This window comes from Corvus kubaryi, unplaced genomic scaffold (genome assembly GCF_017639235.1).
Source record: "Corvus kubaryi isolate FWS band 111438036 unplaced genomic scaffold, C.kubaryi_AGA036_p1.0 37361, whole genome shotgun sequence".
NCBI classification, from domain to species: Eukaryota; Metazoa; Chordata; class Aves; order Passeriformes; family Corvidae; genus Corvus; species Corvus kubaryi.
Window position 1 is genome coordinate 5,187,019 of NW_024581118.1, and position 20,209 is coordinate 5,207,227.

Below are 20,209 nucleotides of genomic sequence, written 5' to 3' on the forward strand. Positions count from 1 at the left end.
TCAGTCCCACTGGGGGTGTCAGGGGGTGGTCCCCGGCGGTGTCAGTCACACTGCGGGTGTCAGGGGGTGGTCCCTGGCGGTGTCAGTCACATCCGGGCGGTGACAGGGGCAGTCCGTACTGGTGTCAGTCACACTGGGGGTGTCAGGGGGTGGTCCCTGGCGGTGTCAGTCACATCCGGGCAGGGGCAGTCCGTACTGGTGTCAGTCACACTGGGGGTGTGGTGTGGGCAGTGCTACTCACACTGGGGGTGTGACAGAGGCGGTCCCTGCTGGGGTCAGTCACGTTTGGGGTGTGACAGGGGCGGTCCCCAGCTGTGTCGGTCACACTGGGAGCCTGAAAGGGGAGGTTCCTGCCTGTCTCAGTCGCACTGGAGGTGTGACAAATGATGTCTCTGGCAGTGTCAGTCGCACTGGAGGTGTTACAGGGGAGGTTTCTGTCCCTGTCAGTCACACCGGGGGTGTGACAAAGGACGTCCCTGGCAGTGTCAGCCACTTTGGAGGTGTGGCAGGGGCCGGTCCCCTGCTGCGTCAGCGCTGCCGGGGGTGTGCCGGGGGCTGGTCTCCGGCAGTGCCAGAACCAGGAGGCTGTGCCAGGGGCTGTGCCTGCTACAGGGGGCTGATCCCAGCGCTGGGTGACGCCGATACTGAGCGCCAGCTCTGGGAGGAGCGAAGGGCGAGGGTGGGAGAGGCTGGGAAAATGCCCCCGCAGGGTTTTAGGGTGGCCCTGGTGCAGCCAGAGCTGCTCGTTCAGTTCCCGTTTAATTCCAGAATGGTTCAGGTTGGAAGGAACCATACTCGATCATCTTGTCCCGCCTCTGCTCGAGTAGGGTTATGAAAAAGGAGAAGAAAAAGAACTCGCCGAGAGTTTGTGATTTCCTGGGACACCACTAAAAGCTTCTAATTTACCTTTCCTGAAGTGCTGCAGTAAAAATCCTCTGTACTAAATGGTTATTGAATAGATTATTAAATGCTTTCCTGGACCGACCTGGGAATTTTGTTAGAAAAGAAACCAATAAGTGCAGAGCCCAGGTATTAAAAGAACTGATCGGCAGGTAGAGATTTCCCCTTTAACTCTTTAGCTCATGGATGCATCTTTGGGGGTTCCAGACTAAGTGTGTAAAAGGTGCAGGAGCAGATCAGAGATGCAGCTCCTCTAAACCCACAGCCAGGAATGGAAGGAGCCCACAGATGTGGCTGTTCTTGCACAGGCACCTTTTGTCCAGCACTAGATGGGTCAGGTTATTGCCTGGCAGGCTCCTTTACAGTCCTGGATCTCCAGTCACACGTATTTGCAGAATCAGCAGTTTTCGCCCAGAAGTTTGCTGAGAGTCTACATCAGTATGTGCAGAGGAAAATGCAAGCTTGGGAAGCTAAAGCTCACCACAAAGATATTCCTCAACCAGCCTGCTTCTTACAGTCCTTGCTTGGTTTGTTCCTGTTAATTTTTCTGTGTCTTTTACAGCCTGACTCTGGATTCTGTAACTGTGTCTTGCTTTTGGTCTAGTTAGAACTTGGGTTGTTTCAGTGTTTCTTCTGCCTCATTCATGAGATGCCAGTTCACTGGACCCAAAGATGTAGAAGATCCTGGCAAACTTCAGGAAAACCTATGTTAGGATAATAGGATGGAGCTGGATAGAGACAGTGAAACAATTCCCAGCATCAGAGATCCTGAAGCTTCTTTTAATTGCACTCTTAGGCTCCTGTGTGGGTGTACTTCCAAAATTCAGTGTCTCTAACAGGCATTGCAGGTCTGTCACTGGAGTTCAGCAGGCTAAAGGGGGCCCAGCTTCCCCCTGCGGAGTAAAAAGCTCAAACTTCAGCCAAATATCAGTGAAATCTCTCTGGATTCAGCTCCTTCTTAGAAGAACCATTGCTTAGGATTTTTTTTTTCCCCTGTTTTGCATAGGACAGTCTGATGTTTAAAGTGTTTATGGCAGTCCTAAAACAGAGTAGCCAGATGTCAGAAACCTCTGTGGCCCATAAAAAATTCAAATGTGATGGAATGTGATGTTAAATCCCTCACAAAATACATTAAGCTCCCATTGTGACAGCAATGTGAACCATGAGTTCACATTTTTAGTGAATTTAACAGAAAATTTAAATTAAGAAATTACTCCAGAGTAGATCTAACTGGCAAATACATTACAGATCCTCATCTGCCCTGACAGACTTGTCACATTTAAGACACGTAAAAGTGAGGTGGCATAAATAAAAAGGATTTGGCATCCATATATGCGTATGTTGGGAATATGAATGTAGGACAGGCACAAAACACCAATAATGTAATTTTAATAGGAATCATATATTGCAAGGAAATGGGTGATTCAGTTAGTTTTCTGCCTTGTCCCTGAGGATCACAGCTGATTTTCTGTGTGTGTGTGTGTGTGCTGGAATAACTCATCAAGACTGTTGGGAAAGGCTTAGAATGCAGAGTTTAATGAAATCATGGGCTTGTAAATGCAACATGTGAAAGAGAAAGCAGAGAACATTTAAATACCTCAGTATTAGGAGGAAAAAATCAAAGTATGTGGAAGTTGATAGAGCTAAGTGTGTTTGTCTGAGGACCAATAGAACAAGATCTCTGAATTTTGTTGTTATTTTATGCTAAAAGGGAAACACTGGCAGAGTGTTCTGTGTCATCAAAGCCAGAGGGGGGGTTTGGGGCTGTGCTGATGAATGTGATGAGTGTGTGGACACTTTTGTTGGTCTGGGTGTGGGGTGTGTACGTGCTGGTTTTGTTACCTTGCACAGAACCCCTTCTCTGTCTTATCTCAGCCCAACAACAGCAGACACGAGGCCCTGGCTGGGGCTGCCCCAGGTCTTTGATCTCACCCATGAGGCATCATTTGCAGAGCTCTGCATTATTTATCACTACTGAAGTATTTTCAATTAAACGGACGGATTAAATACTAACTGTGCCTGGCAGCTAATGAAATTCCTGTTTCTTTTCCAAGGAAGCTGACATGAAAGAAGCCAGACACGACTGGGCACAGGAGTTTGCGCTGCCGGCTTCTACATTTCCTAACAAGTGAGCGCTGTGTGATACCACAGGTGGGAGGCAGGCTTGATTCCTGGTGCTGACAGTTGTCACAAAGGTGAGGAACACCCAGGTGATCCCACAGAAGCCTCACAAGGGGTGGGAAGATGGAGGTGATAGAAGATTCCTCACCACCTTCCAGCCTTAGGTGCATCCTGCGAGACCTTCAGTCCAATAAGAAATCCATATGGAACTGCAGTGCCAAGAAGAGGAGACCTGAAGATTTCCTACCAAAAGTGTGATTGAATCAACCCACCAACTCTGACCTGCAGTGTGGGGATGAATGCTGAGAATTCTTTTCCTCTGAACGCTCTGAGGAACCTCCAAGAAGGACAAGTGGGGATGAGAAAAACATCATTTTTATTGATGCTTTTGAGGAGGAGCACAGGGAGATGCTTTGGCCTTTTCCCCCATGATCCCTCTGAGGAAGGACACTGTTTGCTGGCACTACACCATTCCTTTGTGGTTGTGATAAACAACGATTTGGATTTTTTAAAAATGGTCATTCATCATCTTTTCCCCAAACAAACATGCTTGGCTGTGGGGATATTGGTGCATGTTCTTAGATATTCCTAAAGTTTTCCTTATGAACAAGGGGAGGGGTGTGTGTTTGTCTTCCATGAGGGAATATGGAAGGGGTATGTGATTCCATGCATCCTGGGTCTAGGTGGGAGAAAGCCTTTACCCTGCCCGGCTAAGTAAGAAACATCTAAGCATTTAAATTCTGAAAAAATACGGTAAAATAATGGAAATCTTCTGAGTTGCTTTGGTTTCTTCCTAGTTTGGGAAAATTGGAATGACAGTTCTTCCCCTCAAGGTTTGCCATTCCGAGCAGAGTGTGGGTTCCTCATGGATTCAAGGACTGTCATTAAAGGACTGTTGCAAACCTATTTTTGAAGTGCCTCATCTGAAGAAACTGAACTGCCACTTACTCTGCTCTCAGAAGGGACTTGCTTTTCCATGTGGAAGGAGTAGATACATTTCTTTTCCTCACCCTCAACTCCCAGCAGAGCAGTTTCTGGTTTCATGTCTATTTTTGGCAAGATCTGTGAAATCACAAAAATAATACAGAGCTTGGAGCATTCTTCTATACTATATTTGCCTGCTGGCAATGTACGCTCTTGTTCATTTGTCATTTCAGTTCTGTATTTGCTGCTAATTGTGGAGCCCATTTCCCAAAGCTGGAGGAGTTTTGCTAGGAAAAGGCAGTGCAAAGCTTCCCAGTGCTGGGTTTAAAGCAGGAGCAATCTCTGTGAGATTACACAGATGATGGAGAGTGGTTTCAACTGTGGACCATGATCCTACTGTGGCTTCGGCGAAGGCAGGTGGGATCCTTGGATGTGCTGGGCAAAGGACTTCTCTAGGAACTGGTGCCACTGTGAAAGGCCCTGGTGAGGCATCACTTAAGATGCTGAATGCCCTTTTGGGTGTGAAGACTCATTGAAGTAGGAAGTGGGACACAGAATTCTGGGAGGTGGATTGATCCCTCCTTACAGGGGCAGAGCTTGTTTCTTCCAACAAGGCAGAGCCTGAAAATGAATCAATCCCTGCCACACTCCTGCAGGAAGATGGATGCACAGTTATTGCCCCCCACAGTTGTGGGGGGCACAGGGATACTCCATGAATTGCTGTGAGCTGGAGCTGAGGGGACAGAAAGGGCACTGACCTGTTGGGGCGAGTCCAGAGGAGGGCACCAAGGTAATCAGAGGGATGGACCACCTCTGCTGTAAGGCAAGGCCAAGAGAACTGGGATTGTTCAATTTGGAGAAGGCAAGGCTCTGGGGTGACCTAGTTGTGGCCTTCCAGTACCTGAAGGCAGCCTACAAGAAAGATGGGACAAGACTATTTACAAGGGTGTGAAGTGGCAGGACAAAGGAGAATGAGTTCAAATTGAAGGAGAGTAGGTTTAGATTAGATAGTGGGAGAATTTTTTTCCTTGTGAGGGTGGTGAGGCCCTGGCAGAGGGTGTCCAGAGAAGCTGTGGCTGCCCCATCCGTGGAGGTGTCCACGGCCAGGCTGGATGGGGCTCGGAGCAACCTGGTCTAGAGGAAGGTGTCCTTGCCCACGGCAGGGGGCTGGAACGAGACGACGTTCGAGGTTCCTTTCAACCCACACCATTCCGTGACTCCATGAACAGGCTCCTGGAGCACCGGGGTTCGCCGAGCCGGGGCGGTGGGAAGGGCCGGGCTGCGGGATCGGAACGGGGCGCGGACTCGGGCGGGGAGCGGTGGCCGGGGAGGGGACGCGGTGTCCGGTCCCGCCCCGCTGCCGGCAGCCCCAGCTCGGCCGAGCCGCCACTGCGCCGGTGCCGCTCCCGCGGGCTCCGCGCCGGCGCGGGGGATGCGCGGGGCTGCGCCGGGACCCGCAGCGCCCAGGTAGGGCGGGGAACGGGCGCCGGAGCGGGGAAAAGTTGGGGGCTCATGCTGCCTGGAACAAATAAATATCTCCTCTTTTAAAAATATATATACGTGTATATGTATGTATTTATTGTTATTATTATTTTTCATCCCACTCGGTAATTTCAACATCCCCCTGCTGCAGGAAATGGGCAGCCGTGGTCATGGAGTTCTCTTAAGCCAAGCAGCGCCAGCATCCCTTGGAAAGTTTTCCCACCCCAAAGGCATCGGCAGCTCAGTTAGAGGGCTGGAGGTGAGGAATACGCCTGTTACCAGCTCCTTACTAAATTGTTGGGAATGGCTGGAGTTGAGGGTGTGTTGAGCCACGCTGTTCCAGGCAGTGACTAATGAGGACTAATCCAAATTGTTTTCCATGTCTCCAGCAGAAGAAAGCGTGGCTTGTGTGGCTGATGGAGCTGGCCTTTCTGGGATGTGAATAAGAGCTTTCACTTAATGCACATTGCTGTACTGCCTTGATAACTGCACTTTGTAAGCCTCCTGAAACTAAATAGGCAAGTTTTACATTTATGTACATGTGGAAATACAGAAATGTTTGTTTTTACATATATGTGTTCGTTTATATGTATGCTTATATTCAGAGATGTCTTATCCCACCTTCCGGTAATTGAAGGGATTTTACAGAAAAGGAGAGCAATATTTACATAGATAGTGATAGGACAAGGGGGAATATTTTTAAACTAAAAGAGGAGAGATTTAGATTAGTTATTAGGAAGAAATTCTTTACTGTGAAGGTGAGAAGGCCCTGGCACAGATTGACCAGAGAAGCTGTCGCTGCTCCATCCCTGGAAGTTGGATGGGGCTTGGAGCAACTTGGTCTAGTGGAAGGTGTCCTGCCCATGGCAAGGGGTTGGAACAAGATGGTCTTTAAGATCCCTTCCACCCCAAACCATTCTGGGATTCTCATCTTCGGGTGAATTTAAAACGGAAATTATCACTTTATATTTGGTAGTGAAGGCTGGCTGATCACAGAGGATTAAACTTCATTAAATGTAGTCTGTCTAGGTTTTGTGTGCTGAATGTATATTTTCTACATATCTAATAACAGATGATTCTGTTTCTCCTACTGCTTAACTAATGTTCCATTCTTTGAATCAGAAAAATACCTTCACTGTTCTAAATTTATGATATCAGAAGAATCACTGATGAAACAGGTGTTTTATTTTCCCAGGGAGGACTATCAGGAGAGCTGAGAATGAGATGGACTTACCGTGAAGGACACAAAGCTCTGGGTGATGATGAGCTGCAGATGAACACAGTGTTTGCCTCAGAGGATGGACGTGAGCATGGACTGGGACTCTGAGAATAACATTTGCGACACAGGTGGGAAGCATTCAAATTATCCCAGAAAGGCCACGAAGCAGGTGGGCCACACCTGTAGCCTGCAGAAGGAGGTGGACATGAATTACTTGTGCAGTCCTACTGGAAGCTCTGCTGAACCCGCAGGAAAGCAGGAGCTTACTGCAGAGCTGCAGTGTGGAGACAAAGAAACCTGTGACACTTACAGCCAGAAACAAGGTGAGAGTCCAGCTAGGGAGTTTGCCCTCTCCAGCACCAACTTCCACCTGCAGAGTGAAGATAAGGATTTAGATCGCTGTTCCTCTGAACGCCCCAGGAAACCATGGATGATAGCGAAACTTTGTGAGGACAACAAAAGCACTGCTCTTGGGGATGTGTTTGGTGAGGACCTGGAGCCTGTCCCCGAGGAAGCTCTGCCCTATCGATGCAAGAAGTGTGGCTCCTCTTTCCACAGTGTGAGCGAGCTGCAGGAGCACAGGCGAGCTCACCTGCTGGAAAACTCCTACCACTGTCCCATCTGTGCCAAAGCGTTCTCCCGCGCAGCCAACCTGCGCATGCACAAGCTCATCCATTCCAGCGAGAGGCCGCACAAGTGCCCGGAGTGTGACAAGGGCTTCATCCGCACAGCTGACGTCTGGAGGCACCTGCGCAATGTGCACAAGATCGAGCGCTCCATGGTGATCCTGGGGAATGGCGTGGCCAGGAACCCCTGGTCAGTGGTGCATCGTAGCCAGCACAACGCTGAGTACCCAGATCAGCCTTGTCCTGAAAACCCAAAGTCTCAGGAAGACAACTTCAAACCTTACACCTGCCCAACATGCGGCAAAGGTTTTGATAAGCCCAACCTGCTGTCCAAGCACAAGGTGATCCACCGGGAGGACAAGCCCTACAAGTGTCAGGAGTGTGGCATGGCATTTGTGCAGCTGCTCAGGCTCAAGAGACACCAGCAGACTCACTCTGGGGCACGGCCCTTCTATTGTGAGGAGTGTGGGGGAACCTTCACCCGGCTGGCATCGCTCCAGCGCCATCACCGCATCCACACCGGAGAGAAGCCCTACTCCTGTAATTTCTGTGGGCATTCCTTCACCGAGTCAGGGACCCTACGGAGGCATGAGCGCACACACAAGTTGGACAAACCTTAATTTGTGGTCTCTGTGGTTGCTTTGTACCTGAACAAGGTCTGCTCAGTTGAGCTGGAAAAGCACCCCATGGTATGTGCTCTGCCCAGTCCAGACCCACTGCCCAGCAGTGGCTGACAGGGAATGCTGCATCACAGAGAGCTCTGGAACTTGTACTGGGAGGGATTGCGCTGCCTGGCTTTAAACTGCTTTGTATGAAAAAATAACCTAATTACCCCTGAGTAATGAAATGGGAGGCTTGAGGAGACTGAAATCACTCACATGTGCTTGCGCTGTCTCTGTTTGCAGGATTGGTGATGCATCAGCTCAAGCTTTGTGCAGGGATGTGCAATCACAGGCCATGAGAATTCACTGGATGAATTGGCCCTGCCCTCTTGCGTGTGATGGCTCTTTGACACTGAGTTTGGAGATCTGTTAATTTGCTAAGTTGGAACAGTCCAGAGTTGTCCCTCTATCCCTTCTTTCCTTGTATTTTGCTGAGTTCTTCTTTCTGTTACATTTCTTTTTATTTGAAAGGGGGAGTATCATGTTGGTTTTTAAAAAAAACCAAACCAAATCCCACTTACAAACCAGTTCCTTAATAAACACAACAGTTACCAGCTGTATTTCAGAATGTTTCTATCTGAGGGAGTACCAATATCTTACGCACCTTTGTGTGATGGGTTGAATGTCTGTTAATAATGGGGAAAGCTTTATTTTGGCTATGGTGGTGCAAACTCTTGGGGTGATGGGGTTCAAATATGTTTGTGTCTCTGATGGAACCATGCACACTAAATCTATCCAGCTGAGTATTGTGGAAGGAAATGCTTGAGGACACAAAATTCAAAGAGCAGAAGACCAAATTTAAGCCACCTTTGCTACTCATTGCATAGGAATCTTATGGATTTAAATGTTTTCACACACAGGGAAGCTTCCCATAACAAAACCATGTACTGTGGTGTGCCCGAAGTGTCTGTTAGACTCTTCACTTTGATTTAGATTCAAATGGTTAGTGAAGAAAAACTTCCTTAGAAATTAGCCTGGCAGACTTGGGCAGGTGCTGACAAATCCTCCAAGGCTATAACTTCCAAAAGGTGTGTAAAGCCTCAGTGTCAGCAGGGGGGCTTTAACTTTGAAACTTAATAATGGCTTTAAATCTGCTGTTAACCACTGTGGTAGAAGCATCCAGTTTGTCCTGAAGTTGCAGCCTGAATTTCTTTTCCGTGTCAGAAGGCTTTGCTTCCTTTTTCCCTACCAGCTGCCATAATTTCATTAATTTCTTTCTAGGTCTTTCTGCCTTTTCAGTGGAAAGTTGTGCAACAGAGCGAAGGTAAAGCTCCAGGGTAATGTACCTTTGCATTTATCACCAGGTTATTTAATATAAAGTACAGATTGTGCCATTTGTTTCCATATTTCATAGAGTAAAACCTAATGTTGGCAGCTCAGCATCTTCCACCTGTGCAGCAGCTGAGCAGGTGTCAGACAGTGGGTCCTGTCATGTTTGGTGTCAGGTCCTTGGACTCAGATCAAGGTGAGCCACTGTCCACAAGGTGAGCCACTGTCCACAGCAAAACTTTAACTTGATTATAAATGGGAGACTAATTGGTGTCACTAATGGATCACTTCTATTTCATTCTTCAAGGAAATCTCTAGATGGGGGAACTGATCTGCATCATGCTTCTGAGGGAGGTGTTCTGTGGTCTGTGTGTGTTTGTAATGCTGGGATGGCTGGGCCCTGAGTGACACTTCTCCAAACTCCCCTCTGGAGGAAGCTCCAGTTTGGTTTTAGGTTGGCAAAGGGCCTTTGATGGGGCCCTTTAGCAACAGCTCAGTCTTATCTGAAGGCTGCGCAGACTCTCAGAGAGGAAAGATCTTTGCATGAAAAGAATCCTGGCTGCCTGTGGGTGAGTGATCTGCAGAGGGAGGTCGCCAGTGATGTTCTGTGGGGACCGTGGTGTTCAGCACCATCTGAGGTGACCTGGAGAGAGGGCAGACAGTGAGGTGACAAAGCTGTTCCAGAGGCTATCACACATTAAGTTTCCACAGTCATTTCCTAATCCCATTTTGAAGTTATCAGTTGCAGTCTCCCCTGTTCATCATCCTGCTTTTCCTTTGGGTATGGGATGCTCCTGCTGTAGGGAGGTTTAATATCCAATTAAACCACCACTATGCCCACCTTTATGTGGTGTGACAGTTCTGCTTAGGTAGTTAAGGTAATTGGGAACATCCAGTTATTCTGCTTTTTGGTGCTAGCAGTCAGTGGAATTTGTACCGCTGGCATAACGGTGGAAGTATTTTGAACAAAGGTCTGTTACATGGGAAGAGTAAATGGTTGGTGAAATGAAAAGTACCAGCTTAAAGAAAAGGTTATAATAAAGACACTTGCCTGGAAGGTTGACTTGCATATAAAGTGCTTGGATGTGTGAAAGGAGTAATTAAAATGTGTGATGGTTTCTGGGAAAAGGGTGTAGAACTCTCCTCAAAGAAACTTCCACTAACTCCTGTGCAAGGTACAGGAAACCTTGTGGAGCATAATTTAACCCAGAGATCCACTGGGTTAAAGTGGATCTTGTGCACTTTACATTTTTCACATAAAGGTTTGGAAGTCTCTCTCAGATCCTGACCCTCTCGCAGTGTCCATGTGAGTGGGTGATAGCCTAAAGCAGACATAGTCAGTCATGACACGTAGCTGACATGGGGCAAAAAGACATGCTCTGCAGCATTATGGAGGGTTTGAAGGGTCTGCTTTCAGCAGAAGTAGCTTTACTTTGTCCAAAGTGGCCAGAGTATCTGTTAGCTCATTTGGATCTGTGGACACCATGGAAGAAACAATTCCTTTGGCACTGTGTTCACAGAGCCCTCATTACAGGAAGCCCTTAGACATGAGCAGAGGGCTGGAACCCTGAGCTAGGCTGAGCATCCTGATTTGATCACTGGATAGTATTTGTGTACAGTGGAATGTCGCCGTTGTACCAGGGACGGCAAGAAAAAATGACATCGAGTTTGGGTCCAGGAGAAATGGAATCATTTATTAATTTACAGACTTGTTTGTATAACTTGGTTTGCTAGAATGGCATAAGGTTATTGGTCCTCTGACCATCCACCTCCTAGAATGATTGGCTAAACCCTGCAACACCCATTGCAAAATATTTCCTTCAGTCAGTACCATAACAAGACTGCAGGTGCGAGAGAAAGAATTGGTTTACAAAAACCTCTTCACTGTTTTCAGCTAGCCTGCATGAGGAAAGCAAGACTTTCACAGGATGCTGGCAGAAAGCTGGAAAATTTCTCTGCTTCAGGCTTTTCAGCATCCAGAGTGGAACACAGAAATACCCTTTGCTTTTTTGCTAATTGTCCTGTTGCCTCCCTACATTGCTTCTGCCCAACTCATTTCCATCACAGGAAAGTTGTCTCAAGACTAGGAAGGTAGAATAGCTTCAGCTCTGCAGATTCCAGGCCCTCCCTGAGCTGTCCTCACCAGACTCACCACCCAGTCCCAGGCAGCTACGGTACTGTTCTCTTACTTTGTTAACAAAGGTATTGATGGTAAATTTGCTAACTTTTGCTACCAAAGGTGTTGATGGTAAATATGTCCATGCTTGAGGAGTGTGGATACAGCACCTTGAACAGAGGAAAAGCTGCTGCTGTACAATCTGTGTCCCCCTGCATGCCATCCTCCTCCTCTTACACTGTTCGCCTTCTCCTAGCATGGAGAAGTCTGAAGCAGGAATTGCCCATGTAAACAGGGAGCACCAAGCAATCCATCATTTGCCAATTAACCCCAGCTAAGGGCATTGAAATCTCTGGAGGAGGCAGATTTTATTTAAAGTGAGGCTTCATCTGCCTCTGATCTTGTAAAGTTTCTGTTGGCACAAGGAGCTCCCAGTGCACTTTCCTGCTTCCAGGCTGAAGCTGAGCAGGGGCTGAGCTCTCACCAACAGATACCTCACCAACAGAACAGCAGGTGAATAGCATTTTACTAGGATAACCTTCTAGAAATAGGAGAACAATGTCTTTATCTGGGTGTTTTCAGCTGTGTCTGATGCTTTGAGGAGTAAAATTGTGGGCCTGTGCAAGATTAAAGCCATCTTCAAAGAGCAGGCCCTGAATGTGAGCAAGCCTGTGAACCAGCTAATACAGGTCTCTGCACCAGAGTGCAGCCCACTTGTAAATTCCTTGTAGGATGTGCTGCTGAACCACTCCTGTTCTGTGGGAATGTTGTTTTCCAGAGGAGGGTGTGCTCAAAGTAATGTGCTCAAAAAGTTCATGTAATGGCTTTCTTGTTTAACTGCTTGAAGAAATCATCAGAGCCATCAATTCCTTTTCTCATTAAGGGATCCATCTGAATAGTTGCTCGAGTGCTTTACACCTGAAAGCAGGAGTAGTGACTTGTTCTGTTTCTCTTCAAGCTTCCAGCACACGTCCCATTGGCTGCAAGGGCTTCTTAGGGAATGGCTCAGTGACTTCTGTGTGTTCTGGCCTTGGATGTTTCCAGGAATGAAGCATCCTCTCTGGGCAACCTGTGCCAGTGTTTCACCACCCTCATTGTAAAAAACTTCTTCCTTACAGCTAATCTAAACCAACCCTCCTTGAGTTTAAAACCATTACCCCTTGTGCTATTTCAACAGGCCCTGGTAAAAAGTTTGTCCCCATCATTCTCAGGTACAGAAAGGCCACAATGAGGTCTCCACAGAGCCTTCTCCAGGTTGAACAAGCCCAGCTCTCAGCCTTTCCTCATAGAAGAGCTGCTCCATCCCTCTGATCATCCTTATTCCTTGTTTAAAAAGAAGACAAACATGCCTGTAGAAGTTTGTCTGCTGACTATTTCCCCAGGAGCCTGAGAAGAGCAGACCTTGACTTTAGAATTGAGGAGAGTCTGTGCTCTGCAACATGGTTCAGTGCATGCCTGTGGAAGTATTTCTGCTGGCATGGACATACATCTGCTGGATGGAAGCTGACCTTGCCAGGAAGCACGGCTGTGTTGGAGAACTGTGGGAAAATCAGAGCACTGATACCACACTGCCTCGGCTGGCACCAAATCCAGAGGACTGGAGGTGGTTTTCAGTCTTTTACACTGCTCATGGCATATATAGGTAGTTAGAGAGAGTATTTATTTCCAATTTATTCAATTGAGATGTAACAGCAGCTTTAAAATAGCTCCAGGACGAGGAGTTCATGTAAACGCAAATAATATCCCTGAGTTTACCTACGTTATTTCCTTCTCTGCAGACTGTGACACAGCATCCAGCTTGTAATGATCACACAGTAATCACTGCAAGAGTGAAAAGTACAGCTGGGTTTCCCCATCCTTGGCAGCTACAGTACTATAACAATACAAGGACATTTATTAGAAGCACATTTCTCTATTATCAGCTATAGATATATTCACATGCCTTCAATAGCACTGCATGGCCAGGTGGTCTGAGACCAGGGCTCAGCTCTTCAGCAGGTTTTTACCACTGTGAAGGGCAGAGTAAGAAATGCAGAAGCAACATCCAAGCAATGTGGGACATCCTCCCAAAGTGCAGGGGGTAGTGCTGGCAGCAGTGTCCTTGTAAAGGTCTGAGCCACCAAAGCCCTCCCTCTGCTCCTTCCCAAACTGGAAGCAGGTGCCTGGAAAGACCTTTCAAGCAAGTGCTATTAACCAGAAAAATCTGGGCCCTTCATGAGAATCACGTGAGCAGGGAAATCTTGCTGGAAAAATGTTGTTTGTCAGCAAGTGAGGCTGGATAAACCAGGTACCAAGCACTAAATCTCTCTCTTCTCATTTGGAAAACCCCTGGGTTCTGGCATTTGGGGATGCAGCAATAACTAGCAACTAATCCCCAAGACCCCCCCCCAGGGGGGGGGGGAGCCAAAAATGCTTCTTGCCCTTTTATTCTTTGCAGCAGACAGGTGAAAACTGTATTTTTCCAGCACTAGCTCTTAATTATTTCACCACTGCACATCCCTCTTGCACTGCAACTTAGAAATGTCAGTTTAATTCTCTTTTAATTGCCTCAGCTTTCAGGTACCTGAAAGAAGCCATTTTTGCCAACAGTTCCTGGGCTCAGAAAGCAGCTGATTGCTGGAGAAGCACTCAGTGCACCTCTGCCTTGGAAAAGGGCTCTCTGGAGAGGAGAGTGAGGAGTGCAAATATTTTTTTAAATTACTCTGTAATTCCCTCCTCCCGTGTGCTCTGTGTTTGTGTGGATTTTGTGTTTTGCAGTGCTCATCTGGCTGGCAGAACAGGAGGCTCTGGGCTTTCATTTGTGTGCATTTGAGACTCTTCAGGCACAAGGCAAGGAGGCCTCTGAGGCACCTCCACTCCCAGGGCCATTGCTGCAGGGACCTGGATTTTAGAGCAGGAGGGGATGTCAGGCATGAGGAGCAGGGCACCTGGGTAGCTGTTTCTTAATGGAGCTAGGTTTGTCTTTGCTCACATTGATTCATGCTTAGATCTGATCTCCTTTCTCCTTCTTCTAATGGCTACAACGTTTATTTGAAAGCATGGATTTTTTTTTCCTGCACTCTGTTAACTCTTTTCCTGATCTTACAGAACAATCAGGAAACACAGTGCAGATGTTACGAATTACAGAAGTGCTGGGGCTCTGCCAGCTCTCAGATCTCGTGGCTGTTTCTGCTGATGGCTGAGGCGCTCCCATTTGCAATGGCAGGCAAGCACTCCTTCCTCCAGAGATCCTACAGAATGATGTCTGCACCAGGGCAGCTCTCTAGGAGGGGAACTGGACGCAAAACAATGAGGTCTTGCATCAAACAAACCACCTTGTGCCACAAGTCACGAGGACTTGGTGTCCCCGCATCCCTTCCCCCCTCCAGGCAGCGCCTTTCTTCTCTGCCCACACACTGCAACAACCCAGGAACCAAAAGGCTTCGGACTTAAGGATTTCCCCCCCACAGCAATGACTACAGTGCACTGAAAAGAACAAGCACTTCTGATTTATTAATTCAGTCCTTTTATTTCAACAAAAGCATATATCAAACCTGTTCTAACTTAGCAACAGCTACAACTCAACTGACTAAGGAACATATTTCAGAGGAACATATTCCAGACCTAGTGTTGAATAATATTATCTATCAGAAACAAAAAGAGCTTCCTACCACACTCTCCTGTTTCCCTAAATTCTAGTAGGGAGCACTGCTGCTATCTACCCCTACTTTCATCTACAGGATTTAACTCTATTAATACTCCTATTTTTACTCCTCACATTCTATAATAGCATCAGCAGTTGTAATGGCACCTCAGTCATGAGCCTTCTGGCTCTCCAGCAGATTGACACAGCCACCCAACTGGGTGTCGTCTGCAAAATGACTGAGGGTGCCCTTGATCACCTTGTCCAGGTCATTGACATCCACGAAGGTATCAATGCCATAATCAGGGTTTTGGTTACTCAGACCAGAACCCTGACTTGCTTTGGGACTTGCTTTTCCTCATCTGGTTTCCCAGTATGGTCCATGTGATGGAAAAGAGAACGATGGTCTTTGACTGGGGCCTTGCCAGACTGCTGTATAGGCCTTTAAACTCGATGGGATGGGCAAGTACACATGTGGGAGAGACCCAGAGGTGCTCTCTTCTTCCTCAGTGCTCCAGCTCAGGTGTCTTCTGCCCATGCTGTGGACAGCCCTGGCATGCTTCAGACAGTCCTGGGTTCCTTGGAGCCAGGAGCCCTCCTCAGTTGGTGGCAGTGACAGGCGGGGCTCTGCCCCTGCCCACTGAGAGCTTCCAGCTGGCTTGGCAAGGGGCTGGGGCGGCAGTGGTCCAGAATCAAGCCTGGAGTCGAGGCCTTTGTCCTGCTCCAAGGGGCTCTGCTGGGCAGAGCTGGGGCTTGGCCTGTGGCTGTTCACGGTGGGAGGTTGCCATGCTCTGCCCAGGCCTCGCGAGGCCTCACAAGGGGCCTCTCTTCTCCACTTCTCCAGCTCTGGTCTCTGTCTTGTTCACCTTGGGACAGCTCCTCAGGGCTGTCCACTTCCCAGTCTTGCTCCAGGCTGAAGCAGGCCTTCGTCTCACTCTCTGGTATTGGCAGGACTTCCCCCATTGCTGCCCCTGCGCCCTGGCAACCGAGAGCTTCCAGCGGGCTGGGTGAGGGGCTGGGGGGGCAGCAGGGGCTGGGGGGGCAGCAGGGGCTGTGCAGGGCAGCTGCCCAGCTCCCTACCCCTGCTGCGGAGGCCGTCACTGCCGTCCCTGCCTCCATGTCCTGATGCAGGTCCCGCTGTGTTGCCAGCCGGTGGCCTCGTCGCCGGATCACAGCCGCGATTCTGCTCAGGGTGGCACGGGCACCGTGCCGCAGCGAGTGCAGCAGAGCCCAGCCATGGCCCCTGGGGCTGTGCGGGGCCACTGCCCGGCTCTCTGCTGCTGCCACCTGTGCACCAGAGGCAGCAGAGGCTGCTGTCTTTGCCACTTCTCGGGCCGCAGCAGTGGGACACGCAGGCTGCTCTTTGTCTTCAGGAGCTCCAACCAGGGCAGCAGCTGCTGGCTGGGTGTCTATGGGAGCTGCCAGGGCACAAGATGTGCTGGGCAGGTTGTCATCTCCCTCTTCCTCCAGCGGCGAGCCGGGCTCCACCTGGAGCTGCGGATAGCGGGGGTTGACCCAGATGGTGTGGATCGTGATGACATCCCACTTCTCCTCTGATAACTCTTCAATGTTCCCCTCTTCCCCTTTGTCAGCTGATTGATCTTCATTTTGGGGACAAAGCCCTAAGAGTCCTGTGCCATTGCAAGGCTCCAGGGGTTTTGGTTCATAAATACAGGACGTACAGATCCTCTCTTCCCCACTGCTGCTGCCTTGGGCCTCTGTGGACCAGTCCCCCTCCTCCCTCTGCAGCTCTGCCAGGAGTATCCTCGCTGCTGCCGTTGCCCACTGCCTGCGAGCTTCCACCTGGCCTGGCGAGGGGCTGGGGGGTAAGTCACCCAGAGTCATTTCTGAAATTGAGGCCTCTGCCCCACTCTGAGGGGCTCTGCTGGGCAGAGCTGGGGCTTGGCCTGTGCCTGGGCACGGGGGAAGGTTGCCGTGCTCTGCCCAGGCCTCGCGAGGCCTCACAGGGGGCCCCTCTTCTCCACTTCTCCGGCTCTGGTCTAGGTCATGTTCCTCCTGGGACAGCTCCTCGGGGCTGTCCAATTCCCCGTCTGGCTCCAGGCTGAAGCACCCCTTCTCCTCACCCTCTGGTGTTGCCACGACTGCCCCCACGGCTGCCCCTGCGGCCTGCCCACCGAGAACTTCCAGCGGGCCGAGCGAGGGGCTGGGAGGGCAGCAGGGGCTGTGCGGGGCAGCTGCCGGGCTCTGTGCCTCTGCTGCGGGGGCCGTCGCTGCCGTGCCTGCAGCCGTGCCCTGACGCAGGTCCTGCTGTGTCGCCGGCTGGTGGCTGCCTAGCCGGATCACAGCCGCAATCCAGCTCAGGATGGCCCGGGAGCCGCGCCGCAGCGAGCGCAGCAGAGCCCAGCCATGGCCCCTGGGGCTGTGCGGGGCCGCTGCCCGGCTCTCTGCTGCTGCCGCCTGCGCGCCAGGGGCAGCACAGGAGTCACGGTGCTCCTCAGCTTCCTGCGGGGCTGCCCGTGACTCACGGTTGGACATCTTTACAGAGGACGAGAAGGATGAGGACGGGGTGGCCGTCTGGACTGGAAATGGCCCCCCTGGCACAGCAGCTCCCTCCACATCGGCAAGCCCGGCCCCGGCCTCGGCCCCGAGGCAGCTGCGTGCCGCCCCATCCCTCACCTTCTGCCTCCTCCGAAACATCAGCCACGTCTTCTTGGGCTGCACGTCGGTGCTCGTCTCCTCGTCCGTGGACATCTTGGAGTCGCTCCGACGCTGCCGTCCTCCGGGGAGATGCTGTCTCCTGCCGGAGCTGCTCTCCTGGGAGTGGGCACCCCCGGGCTCTTTGCGCCCTTTTATACCCTCCTGGTCAGGGCACGGCCCCAAGCATCACAAAGAGCTCTGGGCACACGCAGCCCCACAGCGCAAAGGGGAACGGTTGGGGTGAGGTCCCAAGTGTCCCAAAGGGCTCTGGGCACAGTTAAGGTGTCCATCATTTCCTCCTTTATAATGCAGAGTAAAACACAGTTCAGGAGGCAAAGGAAAAACATCCGGAAATGAGCTGTTGGAATACAATTTCCAAAACAGCTGAAATGTTCACATCGATCCAATCGAAACTGGGAAATGACAAGAGAAAAGAACGGTGAACATTCCAGTGGTTGAGGGTAGGCTTAGATGGCCTGTTGAGAAGGAATTGTTCCCTGTGAGGGTGGTGAGGCCCTGGCATAGGTTGCTGTGAGAGAAGCTGCAGCTGCCCCGGGATTACTGGAAGTATCCAAAGCCAAAGCCAGGCTGGACAGGGCTTGGAGCAACCTGGGGTAGAGGAAGGTATCCTTACCCATTGTAGGGGGTGTCACTGGATGGATTTTAAGGTCCCTCCCAACCCAAAGCATTCCATGATTCCCTGATTCTCTGCTTCTACAAACTCCTGTGAAACCTTCGACCTCAGTGTGGAGAAGTCAAGTCCATCCTCCTTAGAGATCCAAAGGATAACATTTAATATATTTATGGAGGTTAGAATTTTGTCATAGCCATGGAACAGAAGGCGATTCCTCCAAGATGAAATACTGGGGTCTTATAGGGCTGGATTGAAAACAGAAAGGCGTGTGAGAGGGAAAATGTTGATGTTTGAAATGAGTGAGGACTGTAATACTTGAGAGAATTAAATTTGCACAGAAAAGATCACTAAAATCATTTTGGAGCCATCGATCTATTCTTTCCAGGTAACTTTGAGGCCTATAACATGCAGCTAGAGCAAGAAGACAGAGAGCATTTCCTAGGAGAGAAAAAATGATAAAGTAAATTGATATTTGGCTCTTAGTGCATCTACTTTATCTTAATAGACAGATTAACAGAAGTACTTGAAAGCAAACTGACCAAAGCAACTTTGTAGTTTATAAAGAAACACATTTAAGAGGGAACAACAGTATTTGCTTCTCTGAAGGTTAAACAGGTTACAGACTAACACATGGGGGTTTTTTCCCCTCTGGGGTTTAATAGTCAAAGCCCACCTCTCTGCAGTCATTGGCTGCAGTCAACGATAGCAGAGAGTTTTATTTGGAAATATAATACCAGTGTGAGTTTTATTTGGAAATATTTAGAAAGCTCCAGGTGTACTCAGCAGCTTTTCATCAGAGACCTCCTGCAAACACTTTGAGGGCATACTTTAGGAGAAATCCTCCTCCTGTGTATGCCCATATGGCATTGCTGGTGATTTCCAGGTGTTCTAAACAGGAAAAGTCCTGTTCCAAGGCATCCCTCAGCACAGGCTTCCCAACACAACCCGCAGGGAAGGGATCATGTGAAGAAAGGACAGTTCTCTAGTCCCACTGCCTTCCCCCATCTGCCTGTGCCTGAGTTAGCCTATATGGAAACCACCAGCTGGTGATGAGGTCCACTCAAGGTCCGTAACAGATGCATTTCAGGCCATTTTATCTTGGACCAAACTTCCTCCCATCTTGGAGACCAAATACCCATGAAGGGCTGGAGTATTTCAGTGTCTCTTTGGCTTTAGTTGAATTCAAAAGGTTTCCTTTCTGAGGTGATTAGAAGTAAAAGACTGAAAACCCTTGAAAGTGTGCCTTCTCCTTGTGGGATCTTTTGTCTAAGAATACCAGAACTGATTCATCTTATAAAAGGTACGAACTGCTGAATGTTCTGAATTGCAGTGAAGTCTTGGCTGAAGCTGGTTTGAGATGTGATTGTGGTCAGGATCCCCTTAGGGCCAGATGTGAAATAATATGAACTGGTACTGTAAGCTTAACTTAATAGAGGCACTGGCTAAAGGAGTCAGTCTTTAAATGCTTATGACTATTTCACCTCCCTGCCTGCTGCTTTTATGGGCACAGGTGCAGTTACAGGTGCTTGAGGCAAAGCACGCTGGGCAAATTCCTGTTGCCATTCCCACCTTCCCGCAGGACACTGGTAGAACGTGGTTGTTTCTGTCACAAAGTGGTTTTCACGCCCTGGACTCCCTGGCCTTAGAGTATAAGGAAAAATGAGGAGATTCACAGCCCCTGAATGTGAAGAAACAAAGACAAATGAAACCAACCCCTCCTGCCGCCCGCACTCTCCTCAGGCTCCTCCGTTCCCGCCTCCTGCCCTGAGGGCCGCGGGGGCGGGACAGCGTCCTGTGGGCAGTGCCTGGATCGTCCTGTGGGCAGCGCCTGGATCATCCTGTGGGCAGCGCCTGGATCGTCCTGTGGGCAGCGCCTGGATCCTCCGGGCAGCGCCTGGATCGTCCTGTGGGCAGCGCCTGGATCGTCCCGTGGGCAGCGCCTGGATCGTCCCGTGGGCAGCGCCTGGATCGTCTTG

At 49.6% G+C, this 20,209-nt stretch overlaps 1 protein-coding gene and 1 long non-coding RNA gene across 3 annotated transcripts; both read left to right on the top strand.

Annotated features, from left to right (window-relative positions):
* The first annotated feature begins 4,379 nt into the window (after positions 1-4,379).
* Positions 4,380-5,940, top strand: LOC121667368. 2 transcript variants are annotated; one of them, XR_006017041.1, is made up of 3 exons: positions 4,380-4,735; positions 5,579-5,686; positions 5,817-5,940. It is a non-coding gene; the product is annotated as an uncharacterized LOC121667368 (long non-coding RNA). The 2 variants fall into 2 exon arrangements; XR_006017042.1 differs by lacking the exon at positions 4,380-4,735 and adding an exon at positions 5,354-5,412.
* Positions 5,941-6,623: 683 nt separating this feature from the next.
* Positions 6,624-8,494, top strand: LOC121667367 (zinc finger protein 226-like). The gene is made up of 2 exons (XM_042033940.1): positions 6,624-7,961; positions 8,178-8,494. Exon 1 carries the CDS (start codon positions 6,726-6,728, stop codon positions 7,890-7,892), a length of 1,167 nt encoding a protein of 388 aa, XP_041889874.1. The 5' UTR covers positions 6,624-6,725; the 3' UTR covers positions 7,893-7,961; positions 8,178-8,494.
* Positions 8,495-20,209: the final 11,715 nt, after the last annotated feature.